The following is a 26,716-nucleotide window of genomic DNA, read 5'->3' on the forward strand; positions in this document are numbered from 1 at the left end:
GTACGTTGCCACCCAGTACTGGTCCTTGGCCTTTATGCGTTTTATACGGGGGACCCCCTTAAAACACTGCAGCATGTAGGCCCTACATCATCCAGGATAATGTCGTCCTCGTTCTCCTCCCCCCATCCACGGATAACACCAGGGATCCCAGAAAGGTTTAAAGCATGCTCTTCTTGCTCCTCCTCATCCCCCCCAGCACCATCCTCCTCTGACTCCTCTTCAGACTCCTGCTGTTGATTTGTCTCAGATGGAGTAGCACCCACTGGGAATTCATCCAACATTGCGACTTCTTCATCTTCCTGCTCCTCGACGGCTTGATCAACGACAGGATGCAATGCACGCTCCAGAAAGAAGGCGTAAGGTATGATGTTTGTACTGACCAGTTTGGTGATCTTATCGAATGGCCGCAGAAGTCTGCATGCGTCCAGCATGAGCAGCTACTGGCGAGGTGAAAAAGACCCAAGCTCCCCAGAACCTGTCCTGCCACAGAGTTCGAACAGGTAGTCGTTAACTGCACGTTTCTGTTCGAGCAGCCTATCAAGCATATGTAACGTTGAGTTCCATCTCGTCGGGCAGTCACAAATAAGACGCCTGACGGGCAGGTTGTGTCGCCGTTGAATCTCAGCAATGCGAGCCATTGCTGTGTAAGATCTTCGGAAATGGGCCGAGATTTTCCTGGCCTGCCGCAAGACGTCCTGGACCCCAGGGTATTTGCCAACGAATCGCTGCACCACCAAGTTCAGGACGTGTGCCATGCATGGCACGTGTGTTATTTTGCCCTGTTTATGCGTGCTCAGCAGATTGGCACCGTTGTCGCACACCACGTTACCAACTGTCAAATTCAGCGGTGCCAGCCACTGATCTGCCTGTGAACGCAAAGCTGAAAGGAGTGCAGGACCAGTGTGGCTCTTGGCTTCCAGGCACAACAGACACAGAACAGCATGGCAACGTCTCACCTGGCATGTGGAATAGGTTCTGGGGACCTTGGGCGGCATAGTAGAAGAGACGGTAGCAGCGGAAGAGGAGGAGTCAGTCGAGGAGGAGAGGGAGGATGGAGGAGGAGTAGGAGAAGAAGAGGCAGGCCTGCTTGCAATCCGTGGCGGTACAACTAAATCTACATGCGGGTTACATGCTTGACGGCCGTCAGAAGGTTCACCCAGTGGGCAGTAAAAGTGATATACCTTCCCTGCCCGTGTTTGCTAGACTATGTGTCTGTGGTCAGATGTATCTTGGCACCAACACTGTGTGCCAGAGATATATTCACTTGCTGCTGAACATGGCCATACAGCTCTGGAATGCCCTTCTGCGAGAAATATTTCCTGCCTGGGACCTTCCATTGTGGTGTTCCAATGGCCACAAATTTACGAAAGGCCTCAGAGTCCACCAGTTGATATGGCAGTAGTTGATGGGCTGTCAGTTCTGACAAGCCAGCAGTCAAACGTTGGGCAAGAGGGTTATCCGGCATCATCATTTTTTCCGCTCCAACATTTGGACCACAGAAGCTTGCCTTTTTCCAGAACAAAGTGACAATGGCATCATGGAAGGTGGAGTGGAGGGCAAATGTGAGGAGAGAGGAGAAGGAGAAGGAGAAGAGGCTGGACGGTGAGAGCCTGGAGTGTGGCTTTGTGGGTTCTGATGGTGTTGCTCCCACTAGGCTCAGTGATGGGAGTTCAGGTGCCTTCTTAAGGCAGTCGTCCCTAGGTGAGTGTTGGGCTTACCGCGACTTATGCGTTGACTGCAAAGGCTGCAGATGGCAACACTGTTGTCAGCAACGGACAAAAGCCCACACTGCTGAGCCATGTGCCGGCATCCTGGGAGCGCCAGATGTGACTGTACATGGTTGATGGCTCGCTCCTGATACATTTGCAGTCTGCTTTGTATCTCTTGTGCAATGCAAGTTCTGCCTGCCTCTCCTCCCTATCTGCCGGTCCATCTCTCCCTCTGAACTCCCCTCTTCTTCCTCTCTTGTGACCACCCACGTGACGTCCATAGACTCGTCATCATCCATGTCACCTTCCCCACCACTAACATTCGAGATCTCGGAGTAGGCAGCAACAGCAGGGACCAACCTCCTTGGGCTGACCTGGGTACTGTCGTCAGACTGCTGAGTGGCGGCTGTTGCTACCTCCTCTTCCTGATCCGATTCCAACAATGGCTTCGCATCGCAAACGTCTTGTGATGGATCGGAAAATAATTCCAGTGACTCAAGCGGAGGGTATGTGGTGGTGGTGGTGGTGTCTTTGGGGATGCACACAGCAGAGAGTGAAGAGGGTGCAGATGGAGAGGATGAGGAGGGTGCAGAAGAGGAAGGCTGAGTGAGCCACTCAACCAAGTCTGGTGCGTCCTTTGACGTAATTGCATGCAGCTTTTGAAACTTCACAGTTTGGCTCTGGCCTACTGCTCCTGCCCTACCCCTACCACCCCTGCGTACGTGTCTGCCTCTTCCTCTGCCTGTCATGTTTTTAATTATCCTGTGACAAAAGTCTCTAGAGAATCGCAGTATATCTGGAAAACGTTAGATAACACCCCGCTTCAATCTGTGGTATCGGGGGGCCACAGGTTTATTACACCAGTTCTACAAATAATTGGCCAGTAACTGTTGTCACTGTGTGTAGCACAGCCAACACAGCAAGAGAGGCCAATTTTTTGCAGGACTAAAATACACTCTTAGAAAAGAATACTGTTAAATAACACCCCATTTCAATATGTGGTATTGGGGGGCCACTGGTCTATCACATCAGTTGTTGAAAAAATTGGCCAGGGAGTTTGGCACTGTGTGTATCAGACTTAACTCAGCAAAAGAGGCAACATTGTTGCAGGACACAAATACACTTGTAAAAGTATACTCAGACAACACCCCACTTCAATATGTGGTATTGGGGGGCCACTGGTCTATCACATCAGTTGTTGAAAAAATTGGCCAGGGAGTTTGGCACTGTGTGTATCAGACTTAACTCAGCAAAAGAGGCAACATTGTTGCAGGACACAAATACACTTGTAAAAGTATACTCAGACAACACCCCACTTCTATATTTGGTATTGGGGGGCCACTGGTCTATCACACCAGTTGTTCAAAATATTGGCCAGGGAGTTTGGCACTGTTTGTAGTATTTCTGCAGCAACGCTCAGTTACCACACCTGTCACAATGCTGCACAGTGCACAATAATACTACTAATCCACTATAATATGCTTTCTACAAAGTATATTATATTGTGGATTACCCCCCTCCCCCCCTTTTTAGTGCACTGCACAGCAATACCAAAAAATGTGCAGCCCTTTAAATGACTTTTGTGGACATTAACAGAGCGATTTGTGTCACTGCAGGTGCCGATCTCTAACTGCCCCTAAAGCACAGACTGGATACCTGACCCTATACTGAAGAGACTGTAATAGACCTATACCGACATTGCAGCCCTTTAAATTACTTTTGTGGACATTAACAGAGCGATTTGTGTTACTGCAGATGTCGATTTCTAACTGCCCCTAAAGCACAGACTGGATACCTGTCCCTATACTGAAGAGAGACTGGACCTATACCGAAATACCAGCCCTTAAAAGGACTTTTGTGGACATTAACAGAACAATTTGTGTTACTGCTGCCGATCTCTAACTGCCCCTAAAGCACCGACTGGATACCTGTCCCTAACCTGAAAAGAGACTGTAGTAGACCTACACCGAAATACCAGCCCTGAAAAGGACTTTTGTGGATCTTCACAGAGCTATTTGTATCTGGCCATCTTTCCCTTATGAGCACAGCAGACCTCTCCCTACACTGGCAAAAAGCGGAATGTGAAATGGCCGACAGCTCAGGTCTATTTATAGGGTAGGGGGACTGTCCATGTGCTGAAATGTTTTAATTGGCTGTCCCGTTCCACCTGACGGCTGTGTCATGGGTCAAAGTTCTCACCAATGTAAACTAATATGGCCGCCGCGAACAACGCCATGTGTTCGCAAATTCAAAGATGGCACACTTGACACCTTTGAAAGGAACTCCCTCTGCCACCGAAACTGCTTCCACATTTATCAAAGAAGTGGTGAGATTACATGGTATTCCAGCCAGCATTGTCACTGATCGTGGGGTGCAGTTCACCTCCAAGTTTTGGAAAGCTTTGTGTGAAGCAGTAAACATTGAACTTTATTTGTCTTCTGCCTACCACCCACAAACGAATGGACAGACCGAGAGGAGAAACCAAACTCTTGAACAATATTTGAGGTGCTTCTCTTCCTTTTCACAAGACAACTGGGTGTTACTCCTCCATTTAGCGGAATTCGCATATAATAACTCTGTCCATTCTGCCACCAAGCATTCTCCTTTCTATGCCAATTATGGATATCACCCCTCCTTCCTACCTGAGGTACCTATGGAATCTGCTGTACCAGCTGTACAAGAAAGACTAAACTTTCTCAATGCCAACAGTCAGCTTTTGCGGGAAACCATCTTGAAGGCACAAACTGGTAATAAAAAGTTTTTTGATAGAAGAAGAAGAGGGAACTTGAATTTAAAACCAGGAGATAAGGTCTGGCTATTTACGGCAAACCTAAGATTGAAGTGTCCCTCAAAGAAGCTCGGCCCGAGGTACCTAGGTCCATTTTCAATCAATTCTGTGGCATTTGAATTAATCTTACCAAGCAATCTGAAGATCCATCCCGTGTTTCATGTTTCTCTACTGAAACAAACAGTTCCCAACCCCTTCCCAGATCGAGGATCTGAAGCTCCTGCTCCCCTTTTGATTGAAGGTAATGAGGAATTTGAAGTAGAGTCCATCCATTTGATAAGAAACTGTGGTCGGACACAGTTTCTTATCAAATGGAAGGGCTATGGCCCAGAGGATAATTCCTGGGAACCTGCTTCTAATGTCCATGCTCCTCGGTTGGTACAAGCCTACCTTCTACTTCACCCTGAAAAGCGATCCTGTTGGGCATCTGGAGGCTGCCCCTAAGGGGGGGGGGGGGGGCAATGTCAGGGAATCCCTGTGAGACGTCTAGCGCACAGCTATGCGCATGCGCAGGCTATTCCCAAAAGAATGGCTAATTGGCGTTCCCGCGCACGCGGGAGTGCGCAAATGCGAATGCGGACGCGCGCACGCACAACAGCGCTTGGCGCCAGACGGGCTATTTAAAGGGAGCTCATTTCCATTTCCTTTGCTGACTGATCTTCAGCTGTATCCTGTGTTCTGATTATACCTGTATGCTTTCCCGTTGCTGACCTGGTGTGTTCTGGACTTGACCTTGGATTCTGCTTCTACCTCTCTGCTAAACCTGACCCGGCTCCGTCCCCGACTTTGGCTCTGCTCATGAATTGGTACCCCGCTGCACAACCTGTTGATGACCCTGGCTTTCCTGCAACTCTGACTCTCTCTCTGACTTTGACTCTCAGAGCTACCCGAGTGCTTGCCTGGCTGTCCGCTGCACTTGCCTCATACTTCGCTGTATGTTCCAGTTTACGGAGTCCGGACAAGCTGCCTATCCTGAACCATCAACAACCACAGGCACTTGTGTCCCTCCTGTCCCTTGACAAACTCTGTCTCACCTTCAGTGGGGTCTGGGCGGGCGATATAAGAGAGGCCGACCTCGTCAATTCAGTCTCCTTCCAGATACGTGACAGAAGGGTTATTTTGAGAAGGCACCACAAACACCCAAAGCCCAATTTTTTCACCCCTGTTACTTCTATCCAAAGTTTGCAACAAAAGAAAAAAACAGACTTTATCTTTAAAAAAATTGGCTTTACATAAGGCTTGCTCACTGTGGTGCAAAACATTGTTTTTTCCATTCAAAGTCTGCCAAAGAGACACTAGAATTTATCCAAAAAATCGCTAATCTGGTTCTGAGAAAAATTGTGGCCTCGTCATCATACAGACTGTCTTCCCAAGCCGTTGTTTACAAAATAAAGATTACAGAAAGATCTATTTAAATGTCTTTTTTTCTTTAAATATGTCAGTTTTGCTACAGCAAGTTCTATACATGGTACAGATGGGCCGCTTTGCAGGCAAATTAAGGGAACCCCCCCCCCACCCCCCCCCCCCAGGCACTATATTTAAAGGAATTTTTCATTTTTATTGTTTCACTTTAAGTATCATTAAAATCACTGCTCATTTAAAAACAATATGTTTTTAAAGTTTTTTTTGCATTGCTGCAGCAGGTTCCATACACAGTACAGATGCGCCACTTTGCAGGCAAACTAAGGGGATCCCCCAGGCACTATATTTAAAGGAATTTTTCATTTTTATTGTTTCACTTTAAGCATCATTAAAATCACTGCTCATTTAAAAACAATATTTTTTTCAATTTTTTTTTGCATTGATACATCTTCCCCCAGGGCAATATCCGGGCCCCATATACAGTAACTTGCATATAACCCTTAAAAATGGGTACTTTTGATTTTTCAAGTTACTTTTTCCCATATTCTTTAATAGAGTTCTGGTCCAAACTTTTTCCCTGTTCTGGTGTAGAACTGAACCCGGGGTGTTATTCCGGTCACTAGTGAGGAGGCATTTTGTTTTTTTGGGTAACACAAAATAGGCATCAACATGGAAGGGGACCTATGAACGAACAGGTATCAGCAACTTTATGTAAAATGGATTTTAGGGTTAAAATTTACAACATAGTGGGAAGAGATATGACGAGTACCAAATACCCATGGTAAGAAGTTAGACAATAAAAAAAAAAATGGGTGGGACAGGCAGGACCGGTAGAGGTGGAGATTTCATTACCTGGGGATATTCTTATGGAAGACCAAAAATATCAGTACAGTATCTGATATGAGCAGAGCCACGTTCACTCTCCCTGAATGTGAGACATTACTTGGAGATAATGATCAGTGGTGGTATAGTATCTCCAAGGCCTCCATTTCTACCTCAGAATTGTGGAAAGTGACAGTGAGGTCCTCTATAATGAGGATATAAATAATTTTGGAATACCATACAAATCTGCATGGTGGATCTGTTTGCTTCCACAAAGATGGAATGCTGGCTTTGAATAGCGTATGTCCCATGAAAAAATATTTGTTACCTACCTCCTATATTCATTCATAAAGAAACCATTTTTTGAGGCTATCATAGACTTTAATGGTACTGTGAAAAACTTGAACACATTGGGCAGATATATAAAAAGTGATATTTGTTACAACAATTTTTTTCTAAAAAACACATATAAAAGACAAATTGTGCCACAGAAGGGCATTCAATTGCTCTCTATCGGCTGCATAAAAATATGGCGATGGCAAAAAAGGCTGATACTATACTTTAAAAACACATAACATATATTCGGGTTCTTCTCAACTTATTTTGTGAAGATTATTCTTCTTCCTCAGGGGTTTTTAGAGAGCGAGCACAAACATTTTTTACTTCCACAATGTGGCTACATGCGTGGCGCCACAGTATAAGTATCCCAGCGAGCATGGGAGCACTACAACAATGGGCATATGTTTTCCCAGTTGTATCAATAGATTGTGGTATCCTGGCTGGAAATGGTGATAGTCCTGGGGCTATATAAGCTTCTTGATGGATATCATAAAACAATGGTGTAAGCGTGGGCAGGGTTGCCATCGGGGGGGGGGGGGGACACAGCCTATACACATGTAGGGGGCCCGGACGTACCGAGGGGCCTGGCAGCCCTGGCCCCAACCAACGAGACTGAGTTGTTTCTGCTGTAGTAACTAGCAATTCCTAGAGCAGGACAGCCACAGAGTGATCCAATGCAGCAGGTGGGATGTCTTTTTCCTGGATTGGGATTTCTCTTTGCTGAGTATATGTGAGTGTCTTTATGCTGAATATATGGGTATGTCTCTTTGCTGGATTGGATGTCTCTTTGCAGAATATATGGGGCTGTCTCTTTGCTGGATTGGGATGTCTCTTTGCTGGATTGGACCATCTCTTTGTTAATTATATGGGGATGTCTAAATCCGCAGATGTAAGAAGAAATCAGGACACACAAATATCTCCTGGTATCTCCGTGATGACAAGTCCCAGTAGCTGGGAAAGATGTCCCCCACATTGCATGAGCTGATATATACACCGATCAGCCATACCATTATGACCAACGACAGGTTAAGGGAATATCTCATTACAATGGCATCTTAAAATTGGTGGGATATATTAGGAAGCAAGTGAACATGTTGTCCATTAAGTTGATGTGGTGAAAACAAAAAAAATGGGCATCACAGTTTGTTGTGTATCAGTGGAGGCTGGTGCTCAATTTTCTTGGGTAGGGGGGGCACCCCCCCAGCCAGCCAACCACATAACCCAACCCCCCATTACTCAATCGATCGCTCATCAGGCACCCCGCCAGCCCCTGCTCTTATGGAGGTGGCGGCTTTTCCAGCTGCGTCTCCTCCTGAGTTACGACGGTCGCTTCTCCTCCCGGCCTCCGGCTCTAATCATGTGCTTCTTAAAAAAAAATTGGAATCCATGCGTCTGGTGCTCTGCATGTAGGCGCATGAATTAGGGGGGTGGCGCCCCTGCACCCCTAATGGACAGGCCACCACTGTTGCGTATGGGGCTGTGAAGCCCATGGTTACCCATATCCACAGTCAAAAGCTTCTACAATGGTCACATGAACATCAGAACTGGACTACGGAGCAATGGAAGAAGGTGGCCTCGTCTGATCAATCATGTTTTATTTTACATCATGTGGATGGTCGTACCTGGGGAAGAGATGGCACAAGGATGTGGTATAAGAAGGGAAATCGACAGAGGCAGTGTGATGCTTTGGGCAATGTTCTGCTGGGAAACCTTGGGTCCTGCCATTCATGTGGATGTTATTTTGGTGTCCATGCCTCTATGGGTCAGGGCTGTTTTAGCAAAAGGGGCGGGGCCATACTCAATATTAAGTGGTCATAATGTTTTGCTGATAGGTGTATGTCCAGCTGATTGGGCAAGCAGCCTGCTATCATGTGACAATCTCCTGTGTGCTCGGGTCAAACTGGGTTCATCAAAAACTTTTGTAAGCCACATTAATGATGACACTTAAAAAGAGCAAACCATTTTAGATGAACAGTTCATTTAACCACCACCCTCTGCTCATCTCTAATATAGAAGAGTGCAGTATTTTCCTTCTAACGTTTTCTTTCCTTTATGAAGAAGATGTGTATTTTCTTTGTGTTACCCAGAAGATATGAGATTTAATTTACCTCAGACAATATTCGGGTTAAATGAGAGTTCTTTGACTATGAGTGAAAGCTTCAAAACAGCAATTATTTTATTGGTATATAGTCTGAAAGCCTAAATTAATTTTACAACAATCTATCTATAGTACATACAACAAAATGGAAAATATTCCTAGTTTAACCAATTTACCCCCAGCCCTATTTCGGACACTTTTTGTTCACAAGTTAAAACCAGTATTTTTTCCTAGAAAACTACTTAGAACCCCCAAACATTATATATATTTTTTTAGCAAAGACTCTGGAGAATAAAATGTCGGTCATTGCAAAATTTTTTGTCACGCGGTATTTGCGCAGCGGTCTTTAAAACGCCATTTTTTTGGAAAAAATTTGAAAAATCACATTTCACTAATTTTAAAAAATACTAAACAGTAAAGTTAGCCCATTTTTTTTGTATATTGTGAAAGAACATGTCACGCCGAGTAAATAGATACCAAACATGTTACGGTTTAAAATTGCGCCCCCCCGTGGGATGGCGACAAACTACGGTCAATAGAGATCTCAATCTGCGACGCTTTAAATTTATTTAACGGTTACCAGTTTAGAGGTAGAGTGTAGCTCTTTTTTTTAAATTATTGCCCACGCTCTGGCAATCGCGGCGATACCTCACATGTGTGGTTTGAACAGCGATTTCATTTGCGGCTCGACTTGCGTATACGTTTTTTTTTGTGTGCGAGCTAACGGTGACGGGGGCGGCTAAATTTTTTTTTTTTTTTTTTTCCTATTTATTTTTTTTTTAACTTTATTACAGGTTTTTAAAAAAAAAAAAAAAATCTGATCACTTTTATTGCTGTCACAAGCAATGTAAACATCCCTTGTGACAGCAATATGTGTGACAGGTACACTTTATGGAGGGAACGAGGGTCTAAAAGACCCTAGACCCCTCCACTACACTTCCCTGTATGCAAAACGCCAAAAACAGCATTTTTGCATACAGCCGTTTTTTAAATCTGCCGCCTTTTGCGGCACAGTAACCCGGATGTGACGTCATGGACGCCGCCTCCGGGTTACGTCATCAGAGACCCGATCGATGCCATTTCCGGCATTCATCGGGATTCCATCCAGCCGGCGGACGTGCCGGCTGGGTGCTCGGGGCTCCCGGTGGGACGGGAGCCCCGAGCAAAGCCGCGGAAGGCGGCGGGAGGGGGGGGACGTCCCCTCCCGCCCCCCCGGGTAACGATCGAGCGGCTCCCGAGCCGCATCGATCATTACCGACGGAAAGCCGACCGCCGGCTTCAAACAACGGTACCGGGATGATTCCTCTAGCTAGAGGCATCATCCCGGTATAACCACTCAAAGTCAGCCGACGTAGATCTACGTGGCTGGTCGTTAAGTGTTTAACTGAACAAATATAGAGTATGATACTCATATACGAACACAGGAATACCAACACAAAGAGAACAAGCAATGTATACCTTATAGTTACCCTTCTCCTGGGAGTTCCATCATGCAAAAAGGAAGTCTCTCCCCTCACCTACACTAATATAGATCTTGTTCAGCTATCCTGCCCTGTTCCTCCCTCTGGGCGTATCTGGTTCAGGATTGGACAACTTCCTCCTCGCCTAGCTTAGCATAATTCAGCCCCTTGCTAACCCCTCCTCTCTGTTGGAGGGAGAATTTAATTACTCTTAAATTGAAAATTAAGATATGCAAGGTTCATCTCCGGAACCCATTGTCCAACCCTTCAACCGATAGTCCATCTTCATTGCATATCTTAATGAGAGTTCTTTGATATGGAGACTTAAATAAGGGCGGACATGACATGATCTATTCACCCAATTGCATTGGCCCCAGGATGTCTGGATTACAGGTTGATACTATTTGGCATATCAGCAGGCCACCTCCCGGCTAGCAGACAGCTAGTCCTTCAAACAGACTTAATTTTTTTTTGTGTTTAAATATGAATAGCCGGCTGGCATTTCAAATGGACTTATTAACCTGGATTCATACTACTGCCTGTCTGTGTTACACAACTTACAAATCTACCAATCATATAGCAAATATGAGTTTTGAAATAAAAAATGTGTACATTTATATTTACATTAATAATTACAATTACAAAATGGAGATTTATACATAAACTCCTCATCAGGCAACAGTCTAATGGAGATTACACATAAACTCATAAGGCAACACTTTGGAATGTAAACTGCCAAACCTCCACCTTCCCTACTGTGATGTCACCAGTTTCTGGGTGGAGACCTCACATCTCCTGAGTCCCCCCACATATCTTTATACAACCTCTTGCTGCACATAACCCAGCATGGAGGGGCTCAGTGAAGGTGGTGGAAAAGGTGTGGAGGTGTCGGATCGGGTCACACAGATCATAAAAGGAGATCTGCCCGGCCTCATAATCCAGATATATCCTGACTCTGTTACTGGAGATATTTTTAGATAAGAGGGTCAATCCATTGTCATGTCTCACAAAATACTTGCTAAAAGACCTGAGCAAACCCCAGGACTTTTTATTCTTTCCTATTCCTGCCTCTAAATCTCTCTTGTCTATACTGGTGTAACACATCCCGACTCTCCAGAATTCTGATCCTCCAACATCCACATCCCAGTAATGTCTCCCTAAGGAGAAAATCTGACTGCTTAACACCAGAGGATACTGAAATCTCTCTGGTGTTTTGGGGGGATTCTTGTCTATGTTTGACCTGGATACAGTTTTCCTGTCATCTGATATCTGTAGAATATTATCAGCTGTGTTTACATTCAGTAATATGTCTGCAGCTTTCTGTTTATAAAAGTATATATTTACCCCTCTTATTATATCAGATAATGCATGCAATGTGTGTGATATCCCAGCCACATCCAGACCCCCTCCATCATGGAGGAGTTCCTCATGTCTCTCTCTGTCCTCATTATCTCCATCCTCAGTATCACACAAGTCACCTGTGTCTGATTCCTGTAAGACAGTCAGTGGATCCGTCATGTTACACAGCTCCTCAATGTGATGCATCTTCCTGGACAGCTCCTCCTTCTTTATTTCCAGATCCCGGATGGAGATGGAGATCCGCTCTGCCCGCCCGGAGATCTCCCTCAGGATTCTCTTCTCGAGGTCTTCCAGACGTCTCCTGAGATCTCTAAACAGGGCAGTGACTCTCTCGGTGTCACCAGCTGCTTCTTCTTCTACTTTCCTCCTGTGTTCCTGCAGACTCTGGACTCTTTCCTCCATCTTCTTCCTCTTTGCCAAAAGTTTCTGCAGAATATTCCTCTGTTTGTTCTTTTTCTTATTAAAAGCCTCATCCATACTCTCCACCTGGTGTCCCTGATGTTCTCCAACCAAGTAGCAGGACACACAAATACAAGTACCATCCTTAGTACAGTAATACTCCAGGATCTTCTTATGGACGGAGCATTTCCAGCTCTCCATGGACAATGTGGGGTCACATAAGATGTGTTCTGGGGACTTTTTGTGGACTCTCAGGTGTTCATCACACAGAGAAACCTCACAGTGTAGACAGGATCTAACAGCAGGTACAGGAGAGTCCACACAGTAAGTACAGAAGACCTCAGACTCCTTCTTATATGGTTGTGTTCTGGTAGTCACTGCTATGTTTCTCTGCAGTGCAGGGCGACTCTTAAACCTTTTTCTACATACAGGACAGAAGTAATCTCCAGACCCCTTCTGTTTATCCAGCAAACGAACAATACAGACCCGGCAGAAGTTGTGTCCACATTGCAACATTACAGGATCGGTAAAAATGTTCAGACAGACAGAACATTTCAGCTCAGGTTTTAGATCAGTAGATGCCGTGTCTGAATGTAGAGATGGGGCGCAGAAGTCATCAATATCCTCCAAGAATATCTCTAAGGTGTTTGATACATCTCTGGACATTGCTGAAATTAAAAGAACATTAAGTTATGGTTGGCTGTTCTTAGAAGACATAAATAACGTAAACATGAGGTTCTTCTATAGCAGGGGTAATTAATTAGAATTCAAGGAGGTCCGGTCGCTAAAATTTTCTTTGGGCCAAGGTCCGAATCTGAAGTCTGAGCTATGACTCAGAAAGATGGGCAAAACAAAACGTGTCCATCAGCGTTGCTCTTAACATAAAATATGCCCATTTGAGTGCCCCTTAACATAAAATGTGTCCATCAGCGTGACCCTTAGCATAAAATTTGCCCATCAGCGTGACCCTTAACATAAAATAAGGGGCACGCTGATGGGCACATTTTATGTTAGGGGGCACTCTGATGGGCACATTTTATGTTAGGGGGCACGCTGATGGGCACATTTTATGTTAGGGTGCACGCTGATGGGCACATTTTGTAAGGGGGCACACTGATGGGCAAAACAAAACGTGTCCATTAGTGTTGCTCTTAACATAAAATATGCCCATTAGAGTGCCCCTTAACATAAAATGTGCCCATCAGAGTGCCCCCTAGCATAAAATTTGCCCATCAGCGTGACCCTTAGCATAAAATTTGCCCATCAGCGTGCCCCCTAGCATAAAATGTGCCCATCGGCGTGACCCTTAGCATAAAATTTGCCCATCAGCATGCCCCCAGCATAAAATGTGCCCATCGGCGTGACCCTTAGCATAAAATTTGCCCATCAGCGTGCCCCTTAACATAAAATATGCCCATCAGCGTGACCCTTAACATAAAATAAGGGGAACGCTGATTGTCACATTTTATGTTAGGGGGCACTCTGATGGCCACATTTTATGTTAGGGGGCACTTTGATGGGCACATTTTATGTTAGGGGGCATTCTGATGGGCACATTTTATGTTAGGGGGCATTCTAATGGGACCATTTTATGTTAAGGGGCACGCTGATGGGCAAAACAAAACGTGTCTATCAGTGTTGCTCTTAACATTAAATATGCCCATTAGAGTGTCCCTTAACATAAAATATGCCCATTAGAGTGCCCTTTAACATAAAATATGCCCATTAGAGTGCCCCTTAACATAAAATGTGCCCATCAGCGTGACCCTTAACATAAAATAAGGCGCAAGCTGATGGGTACATTTTATCTTAGGGGGCACTCTAATAGGCATATTTTATTTTATGGGGCACTCTAATGGACACAAATGTGTGCCCCTTAACAAAATATGCCCATCAGTCTGCATTTTATAAAACTGTGCCCCACATACCTTTGGGAGCGAAAAATGTGGGAGCCAGGAGCAGCGAACATCAGGGGGGCAGGGCGTGCATGTGATGTCCCGCGGCTAGGCTGAGTGTGAGAGTCAGGAACCGCAGTTAGGAGCAGGGGGGCGGGGCACGCACGTGACGTCACGCCCCAACTCGCGGCTGGCTGGGAGGGAGCCGAAGAAAGAAGCAGGGGGCGGGGCGCACACACGGAATGTCACTGGTTGCTGGGACACCCGCGGTCCCAGCAAACCAATGATTACTTACGGTGGCGGCCTGACGGGTCCAGGCGGAAGCCTCGTGCGGGCCGCTCCTGGACCGCGGGCCGCCATTTAGTGACGGCTGTTCTATAGTATAGTAGGGTTTCAGGTAATTACACTTTTGTGCCCCATGTTGTACTGACTCAGACATTGCTGTACTATCCAGCCACTTGATCAGTTTAAAGTGAACCTGTCCTGGGTCATTCAAGGTAAATAAACAGGTAAACAAAACATCCATCTTCCCAGGTATCACACCTTACCTTTTTCTCCCCTGTCAACCTACTCAGAACTTACACAGGGCTGAGGGCTCACCACCAACCTCTACAAGACAGCAAAATCCCATCCACCATAAATGTCACATGGGTGGAAGAGAAGTGAGTGACTCACAGGTATGCTTGTCCTTAAAGTGAAAGTAAACTTCCATCACCAACGTTTACTTATCGATAAGACTATAATAAGGCTTACCTATAGTTAGTGTAAATATCTCCTAAATGTGCACCGTTTAGGAAATATTTACTGTACATGCAGCCAGTGACATCACTGGCCACACGTTCCATTCCTTCAGAGCCTTGTGCTGTAAATGGCGGCTTTGGGAGTGGCATCATCGTGGCTCTGACTGGTCACAGAGCCGGAGTCAGTAGTTAATAATACATTACTGCAGGGAGAGAGATTTTTGCTTTTTACAGTTTGTTGAGATCAGATAGTGCAGTATATACCACAAAGTTTTATATATATGTAGCACCGTACAGGTTGGTGCTAGGTAAATGCATAGTGGGCTTTGAGATAGTCTGCAGAAGACGTCTGATGATGAAACGCGTACACATCACATCACATCACTTCCGGTTCCGATATTCTGGTGGAACGCATTGCGTTCCAGGACGCTCGCTACACCGTTTGCTTACCGCTTGCTATTTACTGCTATATTGTGAGTACCTATTTACTGTTTCACTTACCTTAATAAAACAGTTTAAACAGTATCACACTATTGAGTTCTCTTTGCCCTACATGACCTTCCTACCCCAATATCCCCAAGGAGCTGGGACCCACCCACGGACCATCGGACAGATCAATTCCCCGATAGGAGAGGACCTTAGGAGCCTGCCTTTCTGGTTGGAATACCCCGGACCCCCAGGGACGCCCTGAAATACCTCCCCTCCCCACTATAGAAGGGAATCAGGAGATACTGAAAAGGAGCGCCAATTACATCTTTATACCCGCTCTATACCCCTGTGTGGGGTGGGTATATCTGGTTAGTAGGTTTTTCTTCCTTAGGGGTCACCCTACACCTCACCAGTCACCCACCACGGGTCCTTGTAGAAGTTACCATCGGCATGGGCACACATCAAATTTTTGGAACATTTTCTCTTCCTTTATCCATATATCACTGGACTCATAATTACAATTTGGACTTTATCCTTATTAGACACCACAATATATTTACTAATTAATTTAGTGCACCTTATCGCACCATTGGTGGTCACATTTTATATATTTATATCACCAGCTGCTTTTTATTTATTTATTTATTTATAGTGCAATATTCCCAGCACTTTTTGTAACTGCCACTTTACCTTGATATTTACACTAGTATATTTTTACATATTTATTTATTTATTTTTAATCACTTGTGTGTATATATATATATTCATATTCACTTGGTCACTTTATGTGCACTTTATCACTGGTTTATTTATTATATTATATGTGATATGCGTATTTTATATTTATATATTTCTATTGTGTTTATTGATTGATCATACTGATCCATTGTACATCACATTTGTATCACACTTTTAGTGCACCTATTTTTATTTATCTATTTATTTATTCATATATCATCACTTGTATGCAGGCAGCGCCACCACCCATATTTACATTTAGCATAGTGGGCTTTGTCTGCCCAACAGCAGAGCCATGATTTTTTTTTTGTAGGGTGTCATGGTTTCCAGGTGTGTCTGCTGAAGGGGGAGTCTCCCCACTGGCTCTGTGAGAGGCTTCTCATAGGGCAGTGGAGGAAACCCAATCAGGGATACATTCAGGCTTGTAACTACCCCAGAAGGCAGATTCTGCCACACAGGATTCGGGGAGTGGGTATAGGTTTGAGGGAGAGCATGACTCATGGTCTTTGGCGGGAAGCAGAGTCCCAGTGAGTGAGAGGGGTCCAGTCCCAGGAAAGCCTACACAGATCATGAATACTGAGGATTGCCCCTGGGGGTCTGCCTAGAGTCAGTGGGGACCACTCCGTAGAAGGTTCTAGGATCCAGGTCAGCTAGCCGTAAAGGGGGTGCCTAGTCAGAGGACCCTGAAGTGTTAGAGGGGGTACCTAGGATGAAGACCCTGGAGTGTAAAGGGGGGCGCCTGCAGTTTGGGCCCTGAAGAGTCAGTGTACAGTGTGGAGTGTACAGTTGAGAGTTGCAGCAGCACAGGAATTTACAAAGAGCTACCTCAATCCAGCGCAGGGCTGGAGGGAGCTGTTCAGTGACTTTTGAGCTAAAGCAGTGTCAGGAGTCAAGTATTCTACAGTCCTGGATCTTCTGAGTAAAAGTCGAGGTTCCAGCACAGTTTTAAGTGTTACAGTATCTTCAATCGTTATTGAGCGTTGGCTAGCGTTGGCTGGCATCAAGACAGCGCTAACAGGCATTTTTTCCTAAAGAGTCCCAGAATTGTACAAAGTTGAGCCAAAGGAGTATCCCTTCGCCCATCCCCTAAAATTACAATAAAAAACCAAACAAAGATTCTGGAGTTGTCAATGTGTCAGTTCTCACACCAAGGGCTGCAGCCCACATGGACTGGAAAGGTAACCGGTAACAATGGCAGACCAACATCAGGCCTCAGACCTGGAAATGTTGCTACATATATAGGCTCTTCAGTTTATATCAGTTTATGTCAGTATTGCTAAAAAAATGGCGCCAAAATAAAAATAAAAAAACGACATGGGGTACCCCTTAAAATCCATACCAGACCTTTATCTGAGCACACAGCCTGGCTGGCCAGGATTGGGGTGGAGGCGAGCAAGCGCCTCCCTCCTCCTGAACCATACATGCCCCCAAAATGAGAAAGTGGGTACTTTGGGCAGGGGGGCTCTGCCCCCACCCCAAAGCACCTTGCCCCTGTGTTTATGGGGACAGGGGTCTCTTTCACAACTACAGCCCAGGGTTGTGGGGGTCTGCAGGGGAGAGGCTTATCGGAATCTGGAAGCCCCCTTTTAACAAGGGGGCCCCCAGAGCCAGCCCCCCTTGTGCAAAGGAGCACATGTAGAGCAGAACCAAAGAAAGCCAAAAACCGATGACAACACCACCTGGAGGAGTCTTGCATCATTTATGTTACAACAGCCTTTCTACATCTTGGTTTCCTGTGAGTTGCTACATTCTGTTGTATACAACCTAATAAATCTGTCTGCACTTAGAGCGCTTTTCTGCTCTTTTTGTATCTGTTTCAGAGTTTTTCCTCACTCCTGAGAAAAGCTGCTTGGTGCAGCTGAATACCTTACCCATTGGACTTTCTTATTATTTGACTGTTCATGGATATTCCATATTATTTATTTATTATGGACTGGACTTTATTATGGATGGACTCAAGCTCTTATATGTATATGTTCCCTCCCCCCCCCCCCATGTGAATGGATATTGGGTACATTGTACCCCTACCCATTCACCAAAAAAGTGTACAAAAAATAAAGAAAAAATCCAGTTTTGGACAAGTCCTTTATTAACCACTTAAGCCCCGGAGGATTTGGCTGCTAAAGGACCAGGGGTTTTTTTGCGATTTTTTACTGCGTGACTTTAACGGACAATTGCGCGGTCGTGCGACGCTGTACCTAAACGAATTTGACGTCCTTTTTTTCCCACAAACAGAGCTTTCTTTTGGTGGTATTTGATCACCTGTGCGATTTTTTGATCACGCGCTATAAACAAAAAAAGAGCGTAAATTTTGCAAAAATAACAATATTTTTCACATTTTTTTATATGAAATTCCCCAAAAAAAAAAGTAAAAATCAAAATTTTTTAACATTTTTCGGCCAATTTGTTTTATGCTACCTATGTTTGGTAAAAAAAATCGCAAAAAGCGTATTTTGATTGGTTTGCGCAAAAGTTACCGCGTTTACTAACAAAGAGAAAGATTTTTGTCATTTTTGGTGTTTTTTTTTTTAACGCGTAATGGCGGCGATCTGCGATTTTTTTTTCGGTACTGCGACATTGCGGCGGACAGATCGGACCCTTGACTGACATTTTTGACACTTTTGGGGTTACCAGTGACATTACTGCAGTAATCAGTGCTATACATATGCACTGTTACTGCAAAAATGACACTGGCAGGGAAGGGGTTAACTTTATTGGGAAGGGAGGGGTTAAGTGTGTCCTAGGGGCGTGCTTTCTACTGTGTAGGGACATTGCTATTGGTGTAAAAGCAAAGATCAACCGTTCTACATAGTAGAACGGTCAGATCTTTACTTTTACACAGGGAGAACTGACAGGCAGCTTGTTTACACAAGCTGCTCTGTCTTTCTCCCTTCACAGGAGCGATCGTAGTGTGGCCGGCGGACATCGAGTCCGCCGGTCACACGCACTGACTTGCCTGTGAACGAGCCGCGGCGGGCGCGCGCCTCGGCGGGCGCGCGCCCGCTCGCTATAGGCTCGCAAGTCAGTGACAGGCGAGTGACGTACCGATACGTCACTCTGCCTGGCCGGGGCTGACCGCCGCAGTATATAGTCGTGCGGCGGTCGGCAACCGGTTAAAAAATAAAAATAAAAATAGTGTCCCCCAAGGATCAGTCGCCTGCCTGCAACCGAAAAATAGAAAAACAAATGCGCTAATGAGCTGTTTGAGTTTGACAGCTCTTTTATAGGGATCTGACATCACGAGCCACCCCACAATGCACTGCTCAGGTGCAGTGAATAAATTACATGACGTCAGTAATTTATTCACTGCACCTTATTCACTGTACCTTATTCACTGGACCTGGGCTGCATGAGCCCCCTGGAGCATGGGGCTTGGTTGCCCCTTCTATCTACCTCCTACTGCCCCAGGCAGCTGAATACTCCCTCAGCCTCCCTCATTCCCTGCAGCACTGCTGGGCCCCCCCCCTCTCCCTCTGGCTGCTGCGGGGATCTGTCAGGATGGAGATTGGGGACCAGCCTCTTTTTTGTCTTAATAAATAGTCAGTGATCTGTACCATTCAAAATTTAGGCATAGTAAACTGTGTTTACTATGCTTCAGTTTGTGAAAGAACGGGACGCTCTGTACAGAGCTCTTCCTGTCCATTCATTCTGTACAGCTGAGGTTGCAAAGTTGGAGGTTGAGGGCTGTGTCCTCAATCTCCTTTCTGTCGCAGACCTCTGATATCTCACCAAAGCCCCCAACAGGGCTCCTAAAAATTGTAAAAAAAAGAATAAGAAAATAAAATTAAAATAAATAAATATAAATAAAATTATAAAAAATAATAAAAGAATAAAAAAAAAAATATGACACCAGTGGCAGAGCTACAAGGATTCCACTTGCGACTGGACTCTGGCGTTTCACCACCATGGGGGGTGCCACTGCTGGGGGTCAGGGGGCCTTTTATGGTTTTTTTCACTGGGGCCCTGAAGGTTCTTGTTATGCCTCTGACTTAAGACCAATAAATAAAAAAGGATTTTTAATACAAAAATGTTGGCTTAGTGAAAAGTCTGTCCATACTCAATACTTGGTCAGGGGCTTCTTTTGCATGAATTACTGCATCAATGCGGCGTGGCATGGTGGCAATCAGCCTGTGGCACTGCTGAGGTGTTATGGAAGCTCAGGTTGCTTTGATAGTGGCCTTCAGCTCATCTGCATTGTTGGGTCTGGTGTCTCTCATCTCCCTCTTGACAATACCCCACAGATTCTCTATGGGGTTTAGGTCAGGCAAGTTTGCTGGCCAATCAGGCAAAGTGATAGCATGATGATTTAGCCAGGTATTGGAAGTTTTGGCAGTGTGGGCGGTGCCAAGTCCTGCTGGAAAATTAAATTTGCATCTCCATAAAGCTGGTCAGCAGAGGGAAGCAACATTAGAATATCATCAAAAAGTTAATTTATTTCCGTAATTCAATCCAAAAAGGGAAACAAGGGATGCAAGAGGTGCTCTAGAATTCCCTGCTAGAGGGCTGCGCTGACTTTGGACTTGATAAAACACAGTGGACCAACACCAGCAGATGACATGGCTCCCCAAATCATCACTGACTGGGGAAAATTTTGCATTTCCTTTGGAAATCAAGGCCCGCAGTCTGGAGAAAGAGTGGAGAATCCAAGTGGCATGAGGTCCAGTGTGAAGTTTCCGCAGTCAGTGATGGTTTGAAAGTCATCTGCTGGTGTTGGTTCACTGTGTTTTATCAAGTCCAAAGTAAGTGCAGCCCTCTAGCAGGAAATTCTAGAGCACTTCATGCTTTCCTTGTTTCCCTTTTTGAATTGAATCACTGAAATAAATTAACTTTTTGATGATGTTCTAATTTTATGAGATGTACTTGTATTGTTAATATAGAGAATGAGGAAGGAGACTTGACTGGTTCCAAGCAAAAGCTAAGATATCAGAATTTCATCCTCCATACTCGTAGTAGGCTCAGTACATAGGAAAACCAGAATCAGGAAGACAACCCCAGGAGGCTCCATTATTTCTGATCTAATGGTTCCCCTTTAACTCCAGCACTACTCTACATACACATGTCATCTAACAAGGTCAGAGAGACAAATGGTTAGGAAAAGCAGCAAACAGAAACAATGTTCAATAAACAGTCTGAAGATACATTTCTAAAGGTAGTGTGAACACAGTGCAGCCAGGCAGGTAATAGTGCAACAGAGTTGTTGATCAGCCACAGGATGGGATTTCTGACCTCACTATAAAGACAACTAATGAGATCAGCTGTGAAAGCCAGCAGCTGGGTCTTTTAAGGCTAAAATTTGTGTAGCACCCTCCTAGGTAGGTGCTAGGTAAAGCATATATGTAGACCTGCTCTGCTTATCAGGAGGGCCTGATTTGTTAGTTAGACTGTCACATGCTTCCAGGCATGCCCTGTTGAGTCTGGGGAGTCTCCCCACTGTATCCAATGAGGGATCTTGTTGGACAGTGAAAGAAACCTAGACAATGGCACACCAGGGTTTATGACTTTCCCAGTGGGTGGGCATTGCTGCAATGCATCCTGGGATGGGAAATAAATCCTGAGGGAGCATGTGACAGGGTGTCTTTGGCGGGGGGCAGAATCCCAGGAGGAGGTGATGGCTGTCTCTCCTCCTGCTGAAGTGAGGAAAGTGGTCCAGGCAGTCGGCCTAGGGACCAGGGTCCGAGCTGGGCTGAAGAAGATCCAGTGTGCGCTGACCGAGTGGAGCTACTGGGCAGAGTTCTTCTGGAAAAACAGTTTTGTGAGTACTCAAGATCTGCCCAGGGGTCTGCCTAAGAGAGGGGACCTCTCCAGAGAGGTCAAGGGGATCAGAGAGCCAGCTAACCCGGAGTGTTGCAGTAAAGGGGGTGCCAAGTTGTAAAGCCCTGAAGATTAGGGGGTAAGGGGGGCACCAGGAAGGGCCCTGAAGTTGCTCAGCAGTGCAGTCTACAATACAAGTCAGCTAATACAATAGAAGCAGCGCCAATGGTAAATGTACATATAAAAATATATGCAAATGAAGGAAAGTCCATAAATATTGAAGTGTAAATGTCCCAAGATCCTTATAAAGAGGAAAGGGGGGAGACCAATCCAGATCATCCAGTCACCGGTGTACACAGTGGGAAAAGCATAATATCACTCAATAGTGACAGCCAAAACTGTTTACCAGAAAGTCTGTCCCTCCTGTTACAGAGTGGTCAAACAACCCCAGCAAAATCAGGATGCACTCAGCATGAAAGAGGATCCCTCTCAATTCCTCCAATCCTCCTTTCTAAATGTGCACCATTTAGGAGATATTTACTGTACATGCAGCCGGTGACATCACTGGCCACACGTTCCATTCCTTCGGAGCCTTGTGCTGTAAATGGCGGCTTTGGGAGTGGCATCATCGTGGCTCTGGCTGGTCACAGAGCCGGAGTCTGCGAATCCGGAGGCTAATGGGTGAAGATGGAAGCACCTGCAGCACTGACATCTCAGCGCTGGAAGAGCTTTGTTTTAAGTAGGGATGAGCTTTGAGTTGAACATTGACTCTTTGCTTGCTTGTCGAATGATGAACAAATGGGTTTCTTTGTGGGAACTTTGAGTTCCCACATTATCATAGACTCTGATTCCAATAAATCACACGCTGGCCAAGGGATTTGAACCAACAACCACCTTAATTGCAAGCCTGGTATACTACCACCTACACCACTGTCAAGCTTGCATAGGTGGAACACACTCTCCCTAACTTCTATCTCATCCACTGTGTGTAGGGGGAGATAAAAGTTAGTTAGGCAGGGAGAGTGTGTTGAGCCTAAGCGTGCTTGACGGTGGCATAAGTGGTAGGATACCAGGCTTGCAAATGCAAGGTTGTGGGTTTGAATCCCTTGGCCAGCAGGTGATTTATAAGTGGAATTCAGTAGTTAATAATACATTGCTGCAGGGAGAGAGATTTTTGCTTTTTACAGTTTGTTGAGATCAGATAGTGCAGTATATACCACAAAGTTTTATATATATATGTAGCACCGTACAGGTTGGTGCTAGGTAAATGCATAGTGGGCTTTGTCTGCCTAACAGCAGGGCCATGATTTTTTTTTTGTAGTGTGTCATGGTTTCCAGGTGTGTCTGCTGAAGGGGGAGTCTCCCCACTGGCTCTGTGAGAGGCTTCTCATAGGGCAGTGGAGGAAACCCAATCAGGGATACATTCAGGCTTGTAACTACCCCAGAAGGCAGATTCTGCCACACAGGATTCGGGGAGTGGGTATAGGTTTGAGGGAGAGCATGACTCATGGTCTTTGGCAGGAAGCAGAGTCCAGGAGGGAGAGGAGGGCTGTCTCTCCTCCTGTCAGAGGAGGTGAATGTCTCGGGTGCTGCCGGAGAATCCAGAGAGTGCTGAGTTGAGCTGAGGGGGATCCGGGGTGCCGAGAACCAGCGGAGAGTGAGAGGGGTCCAGTCCCAGGAAAGCCTACACAGGTCGTGAGTACTGAGGATTGCCCCTGGGGGTTTGCCTAGAGTCAGTGGGGACCACTCCGGAGAAGGTTCTAGGATCCAAGGTCAGCTAGCTGTAAAGGGGGTGCCTAGTCAGAGGACCCTGAAGTGTCAGAGGGGGTACCTAGGATGAAGACCCTGAAGTGTAAAGGGGGCGCCTGCAGTTTGGGCCCTGAAGAGTCAGTGTACAGTGTGGAGTGTACAGTTGAGAGTTGCAGCAGCACAGGAATTTACAAAGAGCTACCTCAATCCAGCGCAGGGCTGGAGGGAGCTGTTCAGTGACTTTTGAGCTAAAGCAGTGTCAGGAGTCAAGTATTCTACAGTCCTGGAACTTCTTAGTAAAAGTCGAGGTTCCAGCACAGTTTTCAGTGTTACAGTATCTTCAAGCGTTATTGAGCGTTGGCTAACGTCGGCTGGCGTCAAGACAGCGCTAACAGACATTTTTTCCTAAAGAGTCCCAGAATTGTACAAAGTTGAGCCAAAGGAGTATCCCACTCATTCCCTTCTCCCATCCCCTAAAATTACAATAAAAAACCAAACAAAGATGAAGGAGTTGTCAATGTGTCTGTTCTCACACCAAGGGCTGCAGCCTACATGGACTGGAAAGGTAACCGGTAACAATGGCAGACCAACATCAGGCCACAGGCCTGGAAATGTTGCTACATATATAGGCTCTTCAGTTTATGTCAGTATTGCTGAAAAAAATGGCGCCAAAATAAAAAAAAAAAAAACGACATAGGGTACCCCTTAAAATCCATACAGATCCTTATCTGAGCACACAGCCTGGTGGGCCAGGATGGGGGTGGGGGCGAGCAAGCGCCTCCTTCCTCCTGAACAATACCAGGCCACATGCCCTAAACATGAGAAAGTGGGTGCTTTGGGAGAGGGGGCTCTGCCCCCACCCCAAAGCACCTTGCCTCCGTGTTTATGGGGACAGGGGTCTCTTTCACAACCACAGCCCAGGGTTGTGGGGGTCTGCAGGAGAGAGGCTTATGGGAATCTTGAAGCACCCTATTAACAAGGGGGCCCCCAGAGCCAGCCCCCCTATGTGCAAAAAGAGCACATGTAGAGCAGAACCGAAAAAAGCCGAAAGCCGAGGGACAGCACCACCAGGAGGAGTCTTGCATCATTTATGTTACAACAGCCTTTCTACATCTTGGCTTCCTGTGAGTTGCTACATTCTGTCTTATACAACCTAATAAATCTGTCTGCACTTAGAGCGCTTTTCTGCTCTTTTTGTATCTGTTCCAGAGTTTTTCCTCACTCCTGAGAAAAGCTGCTTGGTGCAGCTAGATACCCTACCCATTGGACATTCTTATTATTTGACTGCTCATGGACATTCCATATTATTTATTTATTATTTATGTGGATGGATTTCAGCACTTATATGTATATGTTTCCCCCCCATGTGAATGGATATCGGGTACATTGTACCCCTACCCATTCACCAAAAAAGTGTACGAAAAAAATAAAGACAAAAGCCAGTTTTGGACAAGTCCTTTATTAAAAAATAAAAATAAAAAATAGTGTTCCCCAAGGATCAGTCGCCCGCCTGCAACCGAAAAATAGAAAAACAAATGCGCTAATGAGCTGTTTGACTTTGACAGGGATCTGACGTCACGAGCCACCCCACAATGCACTGCTCAGGTGCAGTGAATAAATTACATGACGTCAGTAATTTATTCACTGCACCTTATTCAATGCACCTTATTCACTGGACCTGGGCTGCATGAGCCCCCTGGAGCATGGGGCTTGGTTGCCCCTTCTATCTACCTCCTACTGCCCCAGGCAGCTGAATACTCCCTCAGCCTCCCTCATTCCCTGCAGCACTGCTGGGTTCCCCCTCCCCTCTCCCTCTGGCTACTGCGGGGATCTGTCAGGATGGAGAGTGGGGAACATTCCCTTTTTTGTCTTAATAAATAGTCAGTGATCTGTACCATTCAAAATTGAGGCATAGTAAACTGAGTTTACTATGCTTCAGTTTGTGAAAGAACGGGACGCTCTGTACAGAGCTCTTCCTGTCCATTCATTCTGTACAGCTGAGGTTGCAAAGTTGGAGGTTGAGGGCTGTGTCCTCGATCTCCTTTCTGTCGCAGACCTCTGATATCCCACTAAAGCCCCCAACAGGGCTCCTAAAAATTGTAAAAAAAGAATAAGAAAATAAAATTAAAATAAATATAAATAAAATTATAAAAAATAATAAAAGAATAAAAAAAAAAATATGACACCAGTGGCAGAACTACAAGGATTCCACTTGCGACTGGACCCTGGCGTTTCACCACCGTGGGGGGTGCCCCTGCTGGGGGTCGGGGGGCCTTTTATGTTTTTTTGCACTGGGGCCCTAAAGGTTCTTGTTATGCCTCTGACATAAGACCAATAAATAAAAAAGGTAAAAGAAAGCTGGTCTAGCAAATTTTGTAAAGACAAGAAAACGGTCGCCCAGGCGGGACTTTATATGAGGTTGCCACAATAGTCATGAAGAGTCAAAGAGTAAAATTTATTAGTAGAGTAAAAGCATACAATAGATATAAATGTATAGCCATAAGCATAGTTACAAAACATGTACAGCATGTAGGAAACAATTGACAAAATAACAACATAGCAGCAAATTGCGCATGATGACAGCATTGCAGCATCCGTGTAGCATAGTATTGGGTATTTCTGTATTGAAAACTCTACGCGTTTCGTGGGTCTAATATGCCCACTCATCAGGAGTATATAAGTAGATCTGTCTAAAAGTAAATAATAAAATATCAATATTTGCTGTGCGTTTATATTGGCCAACAACTGTGAAGTTTCAACAAATGTATGACCCAAGTGGGGAAACAACACTTACATTGGGCCAAATCAGATTGAGAAATGCTGCCATGAGGTGGGGTGCCAACGTCTGATCCGGGAGCTGAAGAGACAAGAGTACCCACAAGAAAATGGGGAGCCAGGCAAGGAAACATATGTGATGGAGAATGTGATCAATTAGAGATGATATGACACTGGCTGAAAATGCAAGGAATAATATATCAAAGTATTAGAATATGGGCTGTATCACATAGTGAAACATAAAAGTATTCAATGTACAAGGTATGTTCCAGCAGACACAGTGTCAACATTAGGGATGATCGA

At 45.4% G+C, this 26,716-nt stretch overlaps 2 protein-coding genes across 2 annotated transcripts in view; both read right to left on the bottom strand.

Moving 5' to 3' along the window:
- The window catches only part of LOC309554203 (E3 ubiquitin-protein ligase TRIM39-like), a 177,468-nt gene that overhangs the window by 16,537 nt on the left and 134,215 nt on the right, over positions 1-26,716 (bottom strand). The window lies entirely within an intron of this gene.
- LOC309554202 (E3 ubiquitin-protein ligase TRIM39-like) overlaps positions 11,306-26,716 on the bottom strand; it is a 42,571-nt gene continuing 27,160 nt past the window's right edge. Inside the window, exon 2 of the mRNA XM_082255836.1 lies at positions 11,306-13,004. Coding sequence (XP_082111962.1) covers positions 11,365-13,002 — 1,638 coding nt within the window. The 5' untranslated portion in view covers positions 13,003-13,004 and the 3' untranslated portion in view covers positions 11,306-11,364. The remainder of the gene's footprint in view (positions 13,005-26,716) is intronic.

This window comes from Pelophylax lessonae (assembly GCF_965119305.1).
Source record: "Pelophylax lessonae genome assembly, chromosome: 4".
In the NCBI taxonomy this organism is placed as follows: Eukaryota; Metazoa; Chordata; class Amphibia; order Anura; family Ranidae; genus Pelophylax; species Pelophylax lessonae.